Below are 21,169 nucleotides of genomic sequence, written 5' to 3'. Positions count from 1 at the left end.
ATTCACAGTGTGCTCTGTTTTCTGTATTCAGAAATTGTATGTCACTTGGCTAAGAACTTAAGAGTTGTTCAGCTGGTTCAGACCATGGGTCCATCTAGCCCGGTATCCTGTTTTCCAGAAATGGCCAGTCCAGGTCAGAAGTACCTGGTAGAGTCCCAAAAAGTAGCAAGATTCTATTCAACTTATCCCCAGGGATAAGCAGTGATTTCTCCAGGTTTACCTTAATAATAGTTTATAGATTTTCCTCCGGGAATTTTCCAAACCTTCTTTAAACCCAGCTACATTAACTGTTTTTACCATTGATCTGGCAGCAAATTGTACTACTACTACTACTACTTATCATTTCTATAGCGCTACAAGGCATACACAGTGCTGTACACCATACACGAATAGACAGTACCTGCTCAAAGAGCTCACAATCTAAATATGGAATGTTGCTAGTGGAATAGCGGTCAGAGAAAAACCACACGGAGTGTGGAGGTGCACTTGATCCCCACAGGACAAAAAAGCGAAAACAAAAAAAGGGGTGGGGGAAAATAGGCTCTATTCAAACAATGGGGCAGACGTATAAATTAGTTAAAACAATGATTTTTATTGTGAATAGGTGACTCAACACAGCTGTGTTTCGGCACCATAGCGCCTTCCTCAGGAGTCTTCCGGAAGTGTTTCAATCTTTGGGGTGATTGGCACACTGGGGAAAAAACACTAAGGGATACACAATCCTTTCTTCCAAAGGAGTATTAAATGGTTAAATGGGTAACACTCAGGAAGATAATGGCATAAAGAAATGCACAGTTCCTCCTTAAGAGCGAGCGAGTGGTGATGCAAAAATCTCAAGAATATTTGCACATCGGAGCCTATTTTCCCCACCCCTTTTTCTGTTTTCGCTTTTTTTGTTTTCGCTAGTGGAGTAGCAACGTTCCATGTAGAATCTCAAATAGTAGCAACAGAATCTCCAACAGTAGCAACGTTCCATGTAGAATCTCAAATAGTAGCAACAGAATCTCCAACAGTAGCAACGTTCCATGTAGAATCTCAAATAGTAGCAACAGAATCTCCAACAGTAGCAACGTTCCATGTAGAATCTCAAATAGTAGCAACAGAATCTCCAACGGTAGCAACGTTCCATGTAGAATCTCAAGTAATAGCAACATTCCAGAATCTCAAATAGCAACAACATCCCATGTCCCACTGCACTAACCACTAGGCTACTCCTCCACTAGCAACATTCCATCTAGAGGCCTGCCCTTGCAGATCAGCAATGCGGTTGCGCAGGCTTCTGTTTCTGTGAGTCTGACGTCCTGCACGTATGTGCAGGACGTCAGACTCACAGAAACAGAAGCCTGCGCAGCCGCATTGCTGATCTGCAAGGGCAGGCTTCTACATTACTACTACTACTACTACTACTTATCACTTCTATAGCGCTACAAGGCATACACAAAAGACAGTCCCTGCTCAAAGAGCTTACAATCTAGATAAGACAGGTAAACAGACATAACAAGGGTAAGGGAGTACAGACAGAACAGTTAAGGGTAAGGGAATAAAGAGGTGAGGATAAAGGACAGGGCAAGTGAGTTAGGAGTCAAAAGCAGTGGTAAAGAGGTGGGTATTGAGTTTGTTGAACTTTGAGTTTGTAGAACTTAAATGTATAATGAACAAAAAAAATAATGCCCTCTGATATTTTGTATAATGAGATTGAAAGGGTTAAATGTACTACTATTTAACTTATGAGGAGAAAGGTCTTAGTTGCTTGACAACCTTGTATCTTAAAACACTTACTAGTTTAATATAGGTATATGCTCTACCCCTTTAACACGTGTTCTTTTTTTTATTATTTTTTTTGGAGGGGGAAAGGGGAGTAAACTGTGTACTAACCTTTTTAACATGTTTGAAAAATATATTAAATAACACTGTGGCCTTGCATTCAAATATGGAAATGGAAAAGGCAATATGAGTGAACTGATTAGACCACCTATGTACCTTACAAATATGTGTTTTATTTAGCACAGGTAAGAAGTCGAAGGGGATATCATGAATAAGTGAGCTAGTGAGGATTCAGGACCACTTCTTGTCTTGATCCTTTTTAGTAAGAGGGACCTTGGAATGAGGAACTGGCCAAAAGCCAGATTGTGAGCCCATCAGGGACAGTGCAAGTACCCGAATAGTTATTTTATTTTTTTTTTCTTACATTTGTACCCCACGCTTTCCCACTCATAGCAGGTTCAATGCGGCTTACATATTATATACAGGTACTTCTTTGTACCTGGGGCAATGGAGGGTTAAGTGACTTGCCCAGAGTCACAAGGAGCTGCAGTGGGAATCGAACTCAGTTCCCCAGGGTCAAAGTCCGCTGCACTAACCACTAGGCTACTCCTCCACTAGCAACATTCCATGTAGAAGTCGGCCCTTGCAGATCACCAATGTGGCCGCGCAGGCTTCTGCTTCTGTGAGTCTGATGTCCTGCAGGACATAAGAGGGGCCTTGGAATGAGGAACTGGCCAAAAGCCAGATTGTGAGCTGTTTTGCTACTCTTTTATTTGACCTCGTTTTCGTCCTCCTTGAGCTATTCCATATGGAGGATTGAAAGTATTAAGTTCATCCAGAAGATTCTGAATTGTTTTTCTTACTTCCACTGTCACCCAGTCCCATGGGGGTCTGGTCTGGGCAGGCATCAACAGCCGCAATTCGAAACTAATTCCCATAACTACTGCTTTCTGTCTTTCTGGATCTAGGTATATTCTGGGCCATTTATGTTCCCACATATAGTCTGTTAGAATCTATCAGTATTTTATGCACCAAATGAGTGTCTGGTGTGCGTTTAGTTTTGTTTAGTTAGTAAAATAAGGAATACTTGAAAATAAAGACAGAAATAGATTTCAGATAGAAAGATATTTATTCTTACCAAAGTTTCAATTCAGTACAGACATCGGACAGATTCTGGGTTCAATAGCACAGCGTTCTGCCGTCTGAGAGGTGCGGACGACGACTCCTCAAATTAAGCCAAAATCTCTCTTCTTTTATACCCTTACCTCTCCATAGAAGTCTATGGTGAGGTACAATTTTTTTCAGTTATTTCTCAATTTCTGCGGTTATACTTTCACGTCCTGCCATCTGTGCATTTGTACCCAGCTCCTTCCGTTCCATCTATTTCAACAAGTTGCCACATTTTCCGGTTATGTCAACATGTTTTTAGAACAAACTGTTTTTGCGGTTACTAACACTTTTTTCTGTTGAGATACCAGTTTCACATGCTTTTGCAACACCTCTCATCACATCTTCTGATCTCTGTATCATTTTATACATTAGTATACAAAAATAAGCCCCATTTTGAGAGCCACATTTTTTTCCATTTTATCCATCATTCTTTCATTACCGGTGCTATAATTTATTTGAATATTGTACCTGTTTGTGTTAAGACTCATTGTTCAGACCTGCTTTCTGCAGATTCTCAAATATTAATTCATTTGTTACTTGTTTGGCCTAATCAGTACTTTTTCAGATGTTTTTGGCTCTGTGGCTTTGTCCATCACAATTCCAGTGGTAGATCTAAAACCAGGCCATATATTAACAGAGCCCATCAGGGACAGTGCAAGTGTGTAAACCATCTCGATTCATGCTTCGAAAGATGCGGTTTATCAAATCTACTATAATAAAACTCACCCTCAACGTTCTGAAGACAACGTTCTGAAGTCACTCAGTCAGTCACTGAAGGGTTCATGGATTCATGGTGGTGAAGCCTCAACACTGACCATGTCTCTCTGCCCCGCCCTCACATGACGGACCAATCAGAAAAAACACCCTCAACATTCTGAAACACAAAGGACCATCACAACACCGTTCCCAGGCAACACTAGGCAACGTAAGACGGACCAATCAGAGGAAACTACGTGACAATAAGGGAGGAGCATTCCCCAGCAGAATGGCTCATTATCTGTGCAGCACGGAGAGCACAGAACCACTGCTGGAACGAGAGAAGACTATTCCTGCTGTGGGTATGTGCAAAAATAGACCGGGGGGGGGGGGGGGGGGGGGGGGAGAAATTTTTAAATGCCTAATGCCAGTACTGAAGAGTGCCAGAGGGCCTATAGCACAGACTATATTTGGGATCGCTTGACATGGAGTCAGAGGAGCCGGAAAACAACGTGCCCGTCACCATCTGGGACGTGGGCGAACAGGACAAGCTGCGGCCCAGCTGGAAGGATTACCCGCGACCCAGCCAGCAGCAAACAGCGACCAAGAAAAGGGGAGGAGTACTCCTTCCCTGCCTAGGAATCGCTGGAGACTGGCTGCCAAACTAACGAAACAACTGCACACCGACGCACCACCTCCATCATCAACAACCTGCACACACACACCGCACCCTCACACACACACACACACACACACACAAAACACAAAAAAAACACATGCTAGCGCCCGTTTCATTGGTTTCGGAAACGGGCCTTTTTTACTAGTATAAACATAAGGCAAGAAGATCCATAGGATGGGGCACTTCTGGCACCAGAATGAGGAGGAGGTGACTTTATCTGAAGAAGCTACCTTGAGTTGAGCCCTCAGACTGTCATGACTACCAGATGCTAACTGTACAATGGCAGCAATACTGGACACAGTGTAAATGTAGACATGAAGACAAATACAACTGAATAGATCATAACAGGAGAGCCACTTTGAAGACCAGACTATAACAATAGCAGGGTCACAACAAGATATTGGTAGGCTCTGGCAAGAGCAGAAGTGGACCAAGTTCTGGTGAAGGAAGCGGATGAGGTCTGAGTATGTGTACAGAATCTATCATGACAGGAAATGATATCAAATAAGATGGAAACTAAAAAAGAAAAATCGGCCAAGAGAACCGTGCTGTCAGCTGCTGATGGGAAGATGGAAGTTTATCTACTATAATAAAACGCACCCTCAACGTTCTGAGGACACTGACGTCAAACTAGTGAAACGGGGGTAGAAGGCTACGGGAGAGCTGGGAAATATAACAGATAGGGAAGGGGAGAGTGTGTATGACAGAGAGGCAAAGATGGTGGCGGGACACCGGTTCGTAACTTCATGGTGGTGAAGCCACAACACTCACCATGTCTGCATGCCCCGCCCTCACGTCACACGTGATGACGTCAAGGGTGGAACACGAAAACAAGGCAAATCAACGCACGGGGAGCAGTAAGTTTCCCTACTCCTCCCCTTCAAACAAATCCCAGCCACAAACGACGACGTGCCATCACCCCGGCCCCTTTCACCACATCGCCCCACCCCTTTCAAGGTACCGGCCCGCCCCCGGTACCACACTCTTCTCCTCATCACCTTACCTCCCCCCTGTCACCTCCTATCCCCTTATGCCACTATCCCTGGTGGTCTAGCGGTACCTGTTCGCTCGGGCAGGAACGAAGGAACCCCCGCTTTCCTCCCCGGAGCGCTGCTGCTAGCTGCCCGGCTGCATCGTGTCTGAGTCCGGCTCTCGGCGAATCAAAATGGCCGCCGAGAGTTGAAGCTGCCTCGCGAAACCTCAACTCTCTGCAACCATTTTGAAATGCCGAGAGCCGGACTCCCACACGATGCAGCAAGGAATCTAGCAGCACCGCTACGGCCAGGAAAGAGGGGGGCTCTTTCTTTCCTGCCCCAACCGAACAGGTACCTCTAGACCACCAGGGAGACAAGCGTAAGGGGAGGGGAAGGGAGTCCGGTGCCGGCTAGGGCCCGTTTCATCAGCGGCAGAAACGGGCCTTATTTACTAGTTTTATCATGAAGTTCTCTTAGAAACAAGGCAACCCCCCAGACTGCTGGCAGAACCTCACACTTCTTGCCTTAACTTGGAGCTTCTTTAGGCGCTATGGGATCCAGCAGCAGAGGAATCAGGAGGTCCAAGGTCAGTTAGAGAGGCAAAGGTGTCCCCAGTAGGAACCACTACAGAGATGAAAGCCAGGCAGGCGGGCGCTACATAGCCAGATTTCTAGACCTTTTGGAATACTTGTTGAACTCTATTCTTTCTTGATCTGGTGAATTGCTTCAGTATCTTTTCAAGAGAGTTTGAGGGAGTGGGTGGTACAAGGCAGGGTTTCCCTCATTGGTGCAGTTTACCACCTTTCAGTAGGTGGCGCTAGTCTTCTGATGCTTATGCTGAGTCAGAAGGGTGGGGCTCAGATCAGGCTGGAGCTAAAAGCCCTGAGGCTGAATAGGTCAGGGAGACCCCGATACAGAGGTTTCAGAGAGAGAGAGAGACTTCCAGGTCTCTCAGCTGAGTGAAGCACTGCCAAAAAAGACGTTTTTATTATTGCAAGGGGGGAAGGTGGCCAAAATGGGCACCCATCCCAAAACAAACGTCCATTTTGGCCCCCTTAATAATAAAAACATCTTTTTTGGCAGTGCTTCACTCAGCTGAGACCTTGAAGTCCCTGAGCCAATCACAATGCGTCTAGCCGAGCTAAACACGCTGTGATTGGCTCAGAGACTTCCAGGTCTCTCAGCTGAGTGAAGCACAGCCAGAAAGGACGTTTTTATTATTCCGGGGTTGAATGATGTCCAAAAAAGAGCCTGCTGCATCGGTGCCTGTTTGATTTTTTTTTTTTTTAAATAAAGCTTTGCTTAAAAAAAAAAAAAATAAACGGCCATTTTGGGTGGCCCCCCCCCCCCCCCCCCCCCCCCCCGCAATAATAAAAACGTCCTTTTTGGCCGTGCTTCACTCAGCTGAGAGACCTGGAAGTAAGGGAGGGACATCCAAGTAAGTAGAGTTGTGGTAGAGTGGTTAGAGCACCAGTCTTGTAATCCAGAGGTGGCGAGTTCAAATCCCACTAATAGTTTTCTTTAAAAAAAAAAAAGGACGAGAACTTGGATTTTTTTTTCCACTTTTTTAAGTTGTATGAAGTCTTTATTGAACATTTATCAAAACAGCATAACAAAATACAGCATTCCAGAACAAGTAATGTGGGATACAAATGCAATAAATGAATAATAGCATAACTGATCAGCTACAGGTCTCTCTCAGCCAGTCCCAGCGCGTTTAGCTGTTACCAGTATCAGCTAAACGCGCTGTGATTGGCTGAGAGAGACCTGGAGGGAGGGACGTCCAAAAAGTTTTGATTTGTGTCCTCTCACGTCCCGATCCTGGGGGCGCAAGCTGAAAACTGCTTAAGCGTCGCTTGCGTTTGTGCCAGGCTGAAAGAAAATAAAAAGCAGCTTTTCTGGGCTGGAAGGCTCCTCCGTATCGTCAGGTTACTTTTTATTCTCTTGCCTCTGAACTGTACATTAGCTTGTAGCCTGTAAAAAGAACGTCTTTTTAGAGGGAGTTTTTTTTATAGTGAAGGACGTCCATAAAGGACGTCCCTGGCATGCGCAGAGCAGCCAGCATAACGCTTGGCTGCTCTGCGCATGCTCGACTGGCCGACTGTTTAACGACGGAATAGAGAATGCAAGTGAGCTACAACGAGCAGCTCATTTGCATTCCTTTCCCTTGATGCATGCCCGTTCCTTACCGATTCGCTAAGGGAATCGGTAAGGGAAGGGGGCTCTAATAATTGATTAGTGTGTCTAGCCAATATCACAAAAGTATTGGAAGGTGAAATTTTCCACAGGGAAATATTTATCAAAGGCAAGGGATCATAATGTAAAAGCTGTAGCTAGAGTGGGAAGTGGACCAATGACTCCAGGGAGTAGTTAGAAATCTTGTATCCCGTCTCCCTGGACTCATTGGTCCACTTCCCACTCTCTCTACACACAAAGCTGTAGCTCGGCAGTTTTGGTGGAAACATGAGAAAATACTTCTATCAAGAGTAGAACATTTCTGGAAAAGCCTTAAAAAAGTAAACCTGTGGAGCATCGCACCTCTGTGAACAAAAAATACGTATCGGATATTCCACTGAAGATATACCAAAGTACAGTTAGGACAGACCCCCAATTAATTATGAAATTAAGGAGGGGAAGACCTCAGTTAACTGCACATATTTATCAAAATGCTGTTTGCACACCATAATAAGTCTAAAAAAAAAACCCAAAATAAAAATGTCTAATCATATCATGTGAAGAGCAGAGAGCAGCCCAGTAGGGGTCAATCAGATGTCAAACAGAAGTGGCATAATGGAAGAAGTGACACAAACCGTTTACTGTGGGTGCAAATGGCATAGAGTATACATACTTTTATTTAACAATATATTTACTAATAATAGATCCTTTTGTTAATGTGGTTATTAATGTTTGTTTATTTATTTATCGCATTTGTACCCCACATTATTCCACCTTTTTGCAGGCTCAATGTGGCTTACAGAGTAAGGTTATGATAAAGTCAGTACATGATTTAAATACAGTTGATCATAAGCTGAGGTAGAAGAGGATTGAGATGGGTGGATGTTGAGTAGGTTGTTTGAGAAGTGTTTTAGGTGTGTTTGGGTGGATTGGGGGATGATTTGTTCATTTTTATTTTATATATATACTAGGAATAAATGCCCGTTTCTGAGGGCAATGAAATGGGTGCTAGCAAGGGGCCCCCTCCCTCCGAGCTACTTGCCTTGTTCGGTGTTCGCGTCGCTGTATGTGGGTAGGGTTTTTTTTTTGTTTGTTTGCTGCGCCTCCGTGGCCGTGCATGTGGCGTTTCGGTTTCGGGCCTCGAGTGCTATAGCTCCGCCCTCGACGTCATGACGTTTTGACGCGAGGGCGGTGCAGACACTCCAGGGCACACCGGATATCTTGGGCGCCTCAACTTCCGTGGAGGCTTCAGAACGTTGGGGTTGCCTTTTATATGGAGAGATTTTATGTGAACAATATATATGCCATAGTATATTTGTGCAATCCCCTGGAGAACTGGGAAGGGAATTACTAAAAAAACTGGTGAGGACTGGGGAGTGGTTATTGGCTGGTAGGGGTGGCAAACCTCATAAGGAGGAGGAGTGTTTGATAAGAGCTGCTGCTAATGTTGGGAGAGTTTAGAAAATACCATGACTGACGGGTGGATGCCATTGGGGTGAGGAGTGTTGGGCTAAATAACAAGGGATGCCGGCTTGAGGGCAGGGTCTTGTTAGTTTCACCAAGACCTGTTTCTAGCAATGACCAGTCCAGATTACAAGTACCTGGCAAGATCCCAAAACAGTACAATACATTTTTTACTGCTTATCCTAGAAATAAGCAAGTCTTTTTCTCCAAGTCAGTCTTAATAATGGCTTATGGGCTTTTCTTTTAGGAAGCTATCCAAACCTTTTTTTTTTTTAAACCCTGCTAAGCTAACTGCTTTTACTACATTCTCTGGTAACGAATTTGAGTTTAATTCAACACTGAGTGAAGAAATATTTTCTCCGATTTTGTTTTAAATTTACTACTTGTTGCTTCAATGCGTGCCTCCCTAGTACTTTTGGAAAGAGAAAATAAGTAATTCACATCTGCTGTTCCACTCCACTCATTATTTTATAGACCTCTATCATATCTCCCCTCAACCATTTTTTTCTTCAAGATGAAGAGCCCTTGCCGCTTAGCCTTTCCTCATAGGGAAATTGTGCCACCCCACTTCAGTTGTCTTTTCTCCAAGCTGAACAGCCCTTGCTGTTTGTTCACGGTGGTATCAATTTGACTGCTGTTTATAATCCTCAGGCTATTTTGTTTGATTGTATGTGTTATTCTTTTATTGTAATTAAAATTGCCATGTTATTTTGGAACCTACTACTACTACTACTTAGCATTTCTATAGCGCTGCCAGGGTTACGAGGACTCGTGGCATTTGGAATAGAAATGCACGTGGGTTGACAGTAGAATGCTGCTAGGACATCTACCTGAAGCATTAAATTGTAAGGGGACTTGGTGTCCTGTTTAGATGAGATTATATTAAAAAAAAAAAAAAAAAGCAAATTAATTTTATTTGGCATAGAGAGATGTGGTAACCGTGTTAGTCCACTTTTAAAGGTAATCAATAGAATAAAATAAAACATGGAAAAGAAAATAAGATGATATCTTTTTTTTATTGGACTAAATACATTTTTCGATTAGCTTTCAATGGTAGCCCACCAGGGTCGCTTTACTCATACTACCCCTCTCCTCAAGTCGCTTCACTGGCTCACTATCCGTTTTCGCATCCTGTTCAAACTTCTACTAACCTATAAATGTACTCACTCTGCTGCTCCCCAGTATCTCTCCACACTCATCCTTCCCTACACCCCTTCCCGTGCACTCCGTTCCCTGGATAAATCCTTCTTATCTGTTCCCTTCTCCGCTACTGCCAACGCCAGACTTCGCTCCTTCTGTCTTGCTGCGCCCTATGCCTGGAATAGACTTCCTGAGCCCCTACGTCTTGCCCCATCCTTGACCATCTTTAAATCTAGATTGAAAGCCCACCTCTTTAACATTGCTTTTGACTTGTAACCACTTGTATCCACTCGCCTCCACCTACCCTCCTCTCCTCTTTCCTCTACACATTAATTGATTTGCTTGCTTTATTTTTGTCTATTAGATTGTAAGCTCTTTGAGCAGGGACTGTCTTTCTTCTATGTTTGTGCAGCGCTACGTATGCCTTGTAGCGCTATAGAAATGCTAAATAGTAGTAGTAGTAGTCTCTTGTAACCAGAGCTAATATTGTGATGTCATAATGCCTCAGGCCACCAATAAGAGCCAACCTCATCAGTGATGTCACAATGGCTTGATTGTCCTATACTTGGCTCACTTTTATTACATAGCTCTTTGAGCAGGGACTGTCTTTCTTCTATGTTTGTGCAGCGCTACGTATGCCTTGTAGCGCTATAGAAATGCTAAATAGTAGTAGTAGCCCTTCTTCGTCAAATTCTTTTCCATGTTTTATTTTATTCTGTTTCCATATTATTTGGAGAATGCCCTGGTAATCTGTACTCTTTTCTTACAGGTGTCTGATGATGGAAGATACGTTTTGTTATCTATACGGGAAGGGTGTGATCCAGTGAACAGGTTATGGTACTGCGATCTACAGGAGGCAAACGGAATTACTGGTAAGTTATTCCTAGCAGTGTCAAAAAATACAAAGATCACTGTTGGGTTGTGTTTAACCTTTGATCCTAAACTCTGGGAGAAACCGAATAATCACTGTATCAATCAAAACAAAGAGATATACAAAATTGAACTAAACCACAATATATATACTTGTTTAAAATAAATGTTAACAACCTCAGTCACACACAACACACTCTCATCTTATCTAGAGAAATATTTTAAGGGGGCTCAGTTCACTCATTTCACCAAAACTGGTTGAATCGAGCACCATCATGGCTTGTGAATAGAGACGCAAGTGGTGCAATGATAGTTCTCGACTCAGCTAGTCTTTAAGTGACTGAAGTGTGAATTGAGCACCCATAAAATATTTCTCTAGATAAGAGGTGTGTGTTGTGTGAAATTGGGATGGTTAATATTTATTTTACACAAATATATATATATATATTATACAGGGGTGTGCTGGTAAATTTTTAACAACAGGCTCTTTCTCTGGACGTAGCCAGCTCTGCATTTGGAAGGGCCACGGGTGGCCGGGGGGGGGGGGGGAGCAACACTTGTCTCTCTCTCCTCCCTCCCTTCATGCGGGCACGCAAGGCATACCTTTGCTGGCAGCCAATAAATGGACTGCCACCACTCCCAACGTCTTGCTCTGAGCAGCATGCTGGAACTTCTCTCACATGCTCGAGAAGTCCCAGCCTGCTGCCCAGAGCTGGAAACAAGGAGCGGGGAGCAGCAGTAGTCTATTTACTTGGCTGGCAGGGCTCAGCATCCCCACCAGCAAAGTAAAAGAGAATTCAGCAGGGGGCCCAAGCCCACATTTTGGGAGCCAGTTGTTAAAATAGCCATGGAGGGCCCTACTTTAACAACTGGCTCCCAAAATTCTTAAAAACTTAACAACCGGCTCTTGCAAGCCTGTGAGAGCCTGCTCCAGCACACCACTGTGTGTATATATATATATATATATATATATATATATATATATATATTGTGGTTTATTTCAAATTTGTATATCTTTTTATTTTGATTGATGTGTACCTTATTTCATATAATATTTAACCTTTGTCATAAAAAGTTGTTGCTGATCCAGCTGCCCTGACACAGTACACTGCGATGGCTTGGCGCGTTTGCTTGGGTTGTAGTGTGTAATTTTGTGGGTACACTAGGTTTAAAAAAAAGTTTTGTGCACAAACCATGGGATCCTTTTACCAAGCTGTGGGAAAATTAGGGGCAATTTTTTCCGCACACCATGGCCACTTTTTCCCTAGCCAGTAAAAGCCCCCTTCCCCCCCCTCCTCCCCCGAAAAAAAATGGCCATGCAGTGAGAACTATTTTTTTTGTCTGCTTTTTTTTTTCTGTAAGCAAGAAAAAAAAGAAAAAATTCTTCTGGGAACCTGTGGTATTGCTCACAGTTTTTGAAGTACCTTTTAAAGTTTTAAGTTGCTTTATATGTTTTTGTGCAGTGATAAAACTGAAGCAGTTTGTCTACCTTAACCCGAATATTTGGGCTACTGCCCCTACATGATATGAGCACAATATAGTTATTTTTGAGAATAATTTTTTTTGAAGGTTTTGTTTGTTTATTTATTTGCTGCATTTGTATCCCACATTTTCCCACCTATTTGCGGGCTCAATGCGGCTTACATTATGCTGCAATGGTGATCGCCATTAGCAGAATGCAAAGTTCAGATTATTGATACAATTAAGGTACAGAAAAATAACAGAAAAATAGAGAATAAATAAATAATTCATATCAGGCATATGAGATCAAGGGCAAGCTATAACATACAATAATAATAATGTGGAGGAGTGGCCTAGTGGTCAGGGTGGTGGACTTTGGTCCTGGGGAACTGAGTTCGATTAACGCCACAGGCAGCTCCTTGTGACTGGGCAAGTCACTTAACCCTCCATTGCCCCATGTAAGCCGCATTGAGCCTGCCATGAGTGGGAAAGCGCAGGGTACAAATGTAACACAAATAAAATAGATACTATTGGAGATTCTACATGGAATGTTGCTACTATTGGAGATTCTACATGGAATGTTGCTACTATTGGAGATTCTATGTGGAATGTTGCTACTCTTTGAGATTCTACATGGAATGTTGCTACTATTGGAGATTCTACATGGAATGTTGCTATTCCACTAGCAACATTCCATGTAGTAGGCTGCGCAGGCTTCTGCTTCTGTGAGTCTGACGTCCTGCACGTACGTGCAGGACGTCAGACTCACAGAAGCAGAAGCCTGCGCGGCCACATAGGTGATCTGCAAGGGCCGACTTCTACATGGAATGTTGCTAGTGGAATAGCAACATTCCATGTAGAATCCCAAATAGTAGCAACAGTGGAGGAGTGGCCTAGTGGTTAGGGTGGTGGACTTTGGTCCTGAGGAACTGAGTTGGATTCCCACTTCAGGCACAGGCAGCTCCTTGTGACTCTGGGCAAGTCACTTAACCCTCCATTGCCCCATGTAAGCTGCATTGAGCCTGCCATGAGTGGGAAAGCGCAGGGTACAAATGTAACAAAAATAAAATAGATACTATTGGAGATTCTACAGGGAATGTTGCTACTATTTGAGGTTCTGTTGCTACTATTGGAGATTCTACATGGAATGTTGCTATTCCACTACCAACATTCCATGTAGAAGGCTGCGCAGGCTTCTGTTTCTGTGAGTCTGACGTCCTGCACGTACGTGCAGGACGTCAGACTCACAGAAGCAGAAGCCTGAGCGGCCACATTGGTGATCTGCAAGGGCCGACTGCTAGTGGAATAGCAACATTCCATGTAGAATCTCAAATAGTAGCAACAGTGGAGGAGTAGCCTAGTGGTTAGGGTGGTGGACTTTGGTCCTGGGGAACTGAGGAACTGAGTTCAATTCCCACTTCAGGCACAGGCAGCTCCTTGTGACTCTGGGCAAGTCACTTAACCCTCCATTGCCCCATGTAAGCCGCATTGAGCCTGCCATGAGTGGGAAAGCGCAGGGTACAAATGTAACAACAACAAAAAAAAAAAAGCTAGTAATAAGAGTTCAGTATTGGTTTATTCTGCTGTAGTTTGAAGTTGTCTTTTATGAAGGGTTCATTTCATAAGTCTCTTTAAACAGGTTAGTCTTCAACAGCCTCCGGAAGGCTGTCGGATCATGCGTTGTTTTTATAGCATTCGGTAATGCGTTCCATATTTGCATGCAGATGTAAGAGAAGCTAGATGCATGTGTTGCTTTATATTTAAGTCCTCTGCAGTTGGGATAGTGGAGGTTTAAGAAAGTGCGTGATGAACCTTTTGTGTTTCTTGCTGGTAAATCTACTAGATCTGACCAGCAGAAGAAAGGAGGTGTTGATGCCCCTGTATAAGACGTTGGTGAGGCCCCACCTGGAGTATTGTGTTCAGTTTTGGAGGCCTTATCTTGCTGAGGATGTTAAAAAAATGGAAGCGGTGCAAAGAAAAGCTAGGAGAATGGTATGGGATTTGTGTTCCAAGACGTACGAGGAGAGACTTGTTGACCTGAACATGTATACCCTGGAGGAAAGGAGGAACAGGGGTGATATGATACAGACGTTCAAATATTTGAAAGGTATTAATCCGCAAACGAACTTTTTCCGGAGAGGGGGAGGCGGTAGAACGAGAGGACATGAAATGAGATTGAAGGGGAGCAGACTCAAGAAAAATGTCAGGAAGTATTTCTTCACGGAGAGAGTGGTGGATGCTTGGAATGCCCTCCCGCGGGAGGTGGTGGAAATGAAAACGGTAACAGAATTCAAACACGTGTGGGATAAACATAAAGGAATCCTGTTCAGAAGGAATGGATCCTCAGGAGCTTAGCTGAGATTGGGTGGCAGAGCCGGTGGTTGGAAGGCGGGGATAATGCTGGGCAGACTTATACGGTCTATACCAGAGCTGGTGCTGGGAGGCGGGGCTGGTGGTTGGGAGGCGGGGATAGTGCTGGGCAAACTTATACGGTCTGTGCCAGAGCCGGTGGTGGGAGGCGGGGATAGTGTTGCGCAGACTTATACGGTCTGTGCTCTGAAGAAGACGGGTACAAATCAAGGTAGGGTATACACAAAAAGTAACACATATGAGTTTATCTTGTTGGGCAGACTGAATGGACCGTGCAGGTCTTTTTCTGCTGTCATTTACTATGTTACTACGTTATGTGAGGGGCCTCTCCATGAATGACTTTATGAACCAAGGTGCAGATTTTACATTGGTGTTTTTTTTTTTTATGTCAAACATATTAGTTGTACTTGGCTCCTGTTCATCCAGCAGTGTCACTTGCATTAACACGTACTTTGAGTGACTCTAATCAGCAAACTGTAATAACACCAGTTCTTCAGTGTTGAAAATATCTACCTGCTGTGATGCAACACTGCTCTCGGCTGTCGCTATCCGTCAGGCGAGGAAACATCCTTCACCCTCGAGTGGAGATCTCAACAGTGTCACTTTCCAGCCTCCACAGCAGGTCTTCTCCCAAGCGTGGAGGTTGTATGTGTATCCTGCATGTCTTTAGTCCCAAGCAGAGAGGTTCTGCTGCTGTTCAGGATGGTTCACAGATCCTCACCCTCTTCTTAATTCCACTCTTAGGAGCACACGTTTCTGAGACCAGATCAGCTCCATCCTTGTTTTCGAAAACAGTCCAGTGATTTTTATGAAAGCCTGAAACTCCCCCTCTGACTGAAAAAAAAAAATCTCCTTTTACATCCAGAGTTATCACTGAGGGGGTCTTTTTTACAAAGCTGCGCTAGCGTTTTTAGCACTCGCTAATGATTAGCGCATGCTAAACACTAGAGTTGCCCGTAGTGGGCGTCTTTAGCGTTTAGGACAAGCTAAAAATGCTAGAGTGCCTTTGTAAAATGGCCCCTAATTTGGCAGGATGCCAGTGAAATACCTGCTTGAAATACCTTTGCTGTAACTCTTTCCTCTTACACACTGTCTCTGAACTTAAGTCCAGAAAACTCCTGGCTGTTGCATTCTTGTATTGACAAGACTTTTGTTGCCTTGTCAAGGATAGCACATAATCCATTTCTGGGAAGCGTAGCAACTTAGCCACAAAGACTCTTGTTGGCATTCCTGCGCCCAGCTAGGGTCCGAGCTTGTTGTGCACATGCTGTATTTCATAGCCCAGATGGGCAGGTAAGTTAGGTAAACATTTTTTGAGAACATTCCTAGTGTATTGTACTACATTACCTTGTTCTACTTCTTCTGGAAGGTCAACCACTCTCAAGTTAGATCTGCTATACCAATTTGAATGTTTATTTATTTTAGATCATGCGCCTAACTTTTACGCACATACCCAATTAAATCTAATTAGTGCCAATAATTTGTATTTATTTATTTTTGGATTTTGCTCACACCTTTTTCAGTAGAAGCTCAAGGTGAGTTACATTCAGGTACACTGGATATTTCTCTGTCCCAGGAGGGTTGTACCTGAGGCAATGGAGGGTTAAGTAACTTGCCCAAGGTCACAAGGAGCAGCAGTGGGATTTGAACCGGCCACCTCTGGACTGCAAGACCGGTGCTCTAACCGCTAGGCCACTCACTCCTCCACTCCTAATATTTAATAATATTTAATAAAAACGTATACTGCTTTTTCTAACAGGGAGGCTAAATGGTTTACAATCAAAATAAGACAAAAATATATATTTAAAAGATAGAAAAGAGCTCCTGTTAAAAAAAAAAAAAAAAGCAGTTGTAAGCAGTAAGACTTGATCCTCTATCTTATCAGCCAAAAAGCCTCGTCCCTTCCATGCTGTATGACCATCTTGTGCACGTTCCCTTTTATTTTGTCCACTGTGTCATAGTACATAAGTACCGCCATACTGGGAAAAGACCAAGGGTCCATCAAGCCCAGCATCTTGTCTCTGACAGCGGCCAATCCAGGGATAGTGCTGGATAGACTTGTACAGTCTGTGCCAGAGCTGGTGGTTGGGAGGCAGGGATAGTGCTGGGCAGACTTATATGGTCTGTGCCAGAGCCGGTGGTGGGAGGCAGGGATAGTGCTGGGCAGACTTATACGGTCTGTGCCAGAGCCGGTGGTTGGGAGGCGGGGCTGGTGGTTGGGAGGCGGGGATAGTGCTGGGTACAAATCAAAGTAGGGTATACACAAAAAGCAGCAAATATGAGTTATCTTGTTGGGCAGACTGGATGGACCGTGCGGGTCTTTTTCTGCCGTCATCTACTATGTTACTATGTAAAACTCCACTACTGAGGATCAAGATCAATTCAGATGAACCCTCAATCCTATCATCCTGGGACGAGCTTTTCGGGAAGGCGTATGGATCAATTTTACCCATATCGACCTCGTGTGGCTTGCCACACTAGAAGTCAGTTTTGATACATTTATTCTTGGGCTTTTCTTTCCCATTCTAGCCAGCCTCAGAGGTCCTCGTGGTCACTTCCAGAGCACCAAAGGGGTGTTCCCCTGTGGGCATGTACCTGTGGCCAGCTGCCTGGTTCTTAATGACCAGCAGTCTGAGGTGGGCTGAAGAGTGATGTTTTCCAAATAAATACTGCTGAGGTCAGTCATATTCCTATCGTTGATGCAGTGCGCAGCGGCAGACGGATTACTCAGTGAACGGTCTTTTTCAAGACCATTTTTAAGATCCTGCCTGCGGATCTTTTAATTGGCTATTTTTTGTCGAGTACTGAGACTCCTGATGTAGGCCATCTGGCCGAAACACAACGTTGTGTCGAGTCATCTGAGTCATTTTCTATGTACAATTGATTTATTATTATTATTTGTTTCAAAACTATTAAACGTTATACATTTTAATTTTAACTTGGTTTCAGTCTTTTCCGGAGATGGGAAGGCGGTAGAACGAGAGGACATGAAATGAGACTGAAGGGGGGCAGACTCAGGAAAGATGTCAGGAAGTATTTTTTCACGGAGAGGGTGGTGGACGCTTGGAATGCCCTCCCGCGGGAGGTGGTGGAGATGAAAACGGTAACGGAATTCAAACATGCGTGGGATAGGCATAAAGGAATCCTGTGCAGAAGGAATGGATCCACAGAAGCTTAGCTGAAATTGGGTGGCGGGGGGGGGGGGGGGGGGAAGAGGGGTTGGTGGTTGGGAGGCGAGGATAGTGGAGGACAGACTTATACGGTCTGTGCCAGAGCCGGTGATGGGAGACGGGACTGGTGGTTGGGAGGCGGGGAATACTGCTGGGCAGACTTATACGGTCTGTGCCCTGAAATAAAACAGGTACAAATCAAGGTAAGGTACAAATCAAGGGCAGACTTATACGGTCTGTGCCCTGAAAAAGACAGGTACAAATCAAGGTAAGGTATACACATATGAGTTTATCTTGGGCAGACTGGATGGACCGTGTAGGTCTTTTTCTGCTGTCATCTACTATGTTACTATGTTGGATAGCCTGGCTTATATTCCCACCTTTCTTTATTTTCATTTTACGCCTCATGGGATCTGTTGAGTTCTCCACACACGTGGATTCTCTCTGGATATTCCTACACACCACACTCTCATCTCAAAGTCAGGGTCTCGCTGCTGCTTCCTGAACTAGGTCTTTTATCAGTGCACACCATCTGCATCCTGTAGCTGATGGTAAAATCCATGTAGTCATTGATCTGATAAAAGATTCAAGTACTACAGACTTCCCATTTTCTTAGTAAGTAACTACCGTTGCTACTTCAAAGTTTATTATAGCAGATATATATTTTTAATTTACAGAGAATGAATGTGTCTTCATTGAATTTCTTCAGAGCTTAATAGCTTGCATAACTTTGTGCCCAGGTATTATCTTTTACTCAACCTAGATATTCACTTATCCAAGCAGCTGCTCTGAATATTGCGTGTCTATTCTGACAGCTGTCAGTTTTATAATTGCTCGGCAGAATAGTGATGGTTTCCTTACTCTTGTATAGCACGGAAGCATAAATTAATGTCTGAGAGGCTTCTTAAAGTAAGCACCCTATACCACACGTCTTCCTGATTCTCTTCACTGAATTTCTTTAACGAGGGGAAGATGCTACAGTGTACCAGATCGTCATGTGATGTGGCTTAAATTTAGCCCTTTCAGACGACTTTATAATGAAAATGCTTTTTCTGCAGAAATTCTGATTTTTTTTTTCTTTCCCCTTAACTGCTGAATGGAAACCACAGTTTTCTTGTTCTTTGAGAAGCGTTCTCTTAGAATTAATCTCTCCTCCATATGTATCCGCCTGACCACAAACATATAATATCCATAATTTATGTCAGAAGGGATTCTGAAAATACTGGCGCTACCTGGGAAGTTTTTATTGTTTTATCTCCGATCACCAGATATATGCCTCACACTTGTGGCTGCACAAATTTTAAATAGTTTCTTGTGTGCGTCAACTAAAAATTATTTTTTCCCCACTTTTCCATGCACTAGCCTATACACCTGGGACAATGTCTAGGCATACTTTCCCCGTACACAATAGGGGATTGTGGAAGGGGATAGTGGTAGTGCTGAGAGAGACTACCAAAATGGAACATGGTCTATAACAAAAAAATCCAACAGGGATAGAATGGAAGGACAGCATGGAAAAGAAAGGGATGTTCAGATACTAAAACCTAACATTTTTCATAAGAAATTTAAATTCAGGTAGGTTCGTGGAATCATCTACCTGCCGAGGTTATAACCAAGATGGTGGCAGGATTGATCTTCCTTGATACTGGTTTGGAGAAAAATAGTGGGGCACGTTGTATGGCGTCTGTGGTGCATCCAGTCTGCCTAGCAGTAATTTGGCCACTTTGGCTAAATGGGTTCCACTTGTGAATTTGGTGAGCACAACACCCACTCCAGTCCCTCATCAAGCTACGGAGTTGCACTGTTGCCTTTTTGGTTAGTAAATTCTGCTCTGTGCTCCTTATCCTTAGGCTTTCCTTCTGTTTTGGACTTCAGCCAGACTGTCCTTGTGAGCACTGGGATGTTGTATATATTGAGAGTCCTGTTTCCTAAGACATAAAATGGAAGAAAACAATTACTAAATACATAACGTAGTAACATAATAAGTGACGGCAGAAAAAGACCTGCACGGTCCATCCAGTCTCCCCAAGAAGATAAACTCCTATGTGCTACCTTTTGTGTATACCTGACCTTGATTTGTTTCTGCCATTTTCAGGGCACAGACCGTAGAAGTCTGCCCAGCACTAGCCCCGCCTTCCAACCACTGGCTCTGCCACCCAATTTTAGCTAAGGTTCTGAGGATCCCTTCCTTCTGAACAGGATTCCTTTATGCTTATCCCACGCATGTTTGAATTCCGTTACCGTTTTCATCTCCACCACCTCCCGCGGGAGGACATTCAGGCCCCTTAAGTTGTTTATTTTTATTAGACACGGTGTCATCAGGCCATCAAACCTTTTAAATCTTTTGATTTGATTCAGTTTTGGTTTCAACTTTATCCAAGTGAGAGGCGCTGTCAGGTCAGTGCAGGGGGCCCGATACGGATGGGGGGGGAGGTTGTGCGCGATGTTCGTTTCCAGGTGTCAGCGTCCGACGGTCCGACTCCGTTTCCCTCTCTGTTCCGCCCTCTGACGTCATCACGTCTTGACGCGAGGGCGGGACAGAGAGGGAAGTCTCTACTGCGCATTTGCAGGTGAGTCGGTCACTTGCCATTTATATGTTTGATACTCTAAATGAGGTCTCATACAGAGGCATTATCTCCTTATTTTTCTGCTGGCCATTCTTCTCTCTTTGCCACCAAGGATCCTTCTGACTTTTGTTGTCACTTTTTCCTACCTGTTTTGCTACCTTAAGATCATGACATACGGTCACTCCCAAGTCCTGCTCCTCTTTCATGCACAGAAGTACTTCACCCCTTAAACTGTACCACTCTCATGGGTTTTTGTAGCCCAAATGTACATATTTTTGTAGCATTGAATCTTAGCTGCCAAGTTCTACACCATTCTTCAAGCTGTCCTTGGACCGCTTCTTTTCTCAATATACACCTCTTCCCTGGGCTCGTTGATCTCATCACATGGATTCCAGTACCATCTCTATGCTGATGACACCCAGCTTTACCTCTCCACTCCTGACATCACAGACGAAACCCAGACCAAAGTTTCGGCCTGCCTTTCAGACATCGCTGCCTGGATGTCCAACTGGCATCTGAAACTGAACATGGCAAAGACTGAACTCCTTGTCTTTCCACCCAAACCCTCTTCTCCTCTTCCCCCACTTTCCGTCTCTGTTGACAAAACCCTCATCCTCCCCGTCTCTTCAGCCCGCAAACTCGGAGTCATTTTCGACTCCTCCCTCTCCT

General features: G+C 44.0%; 1 protein-coding gene across 1 annotated transcript in view; it reads left to right on the top strand.

Moving 5' to 3' along the window:
- Nucleotides 1-21,169, top strand: part of PREP (prolyl endopeptidase) — a 307,703-nt gene that overhangs the window by 59,150 nt on the left and 227,384 nt on the right. The window contains exon 7 of the mRNA XM_030199170.1: nucleotides 10,832-10,934. Coding sequence (XP_030055030.1) covers nucleotides 10,832-10,934 — 103 coding nt within the window. The remainder of the gene's footprint in view (nucleotides 1-10,831; nucleotides 10,935-21,169) is intronic.

Source organism: Microcaecilia unicolor, chromosome 3 (assembly GCF_901765095.1).
Source record: "Microcaecilia unicolor chromosome 3, aMicUni1.1, whole genome shotgun sequence".
Taxonomy (NCBI): domain Eukaryota; kingdom Metazoa; phylum Chordata; class Amphibia; order Gymnophiona; family Siphonopidae; genus Microcaecilia; species Microcaecilia unicolor.
Note: the sequence above shows the minus strand (reverse complement) of the source record. Positions and strands in the feature narration are given on the sequence as shown.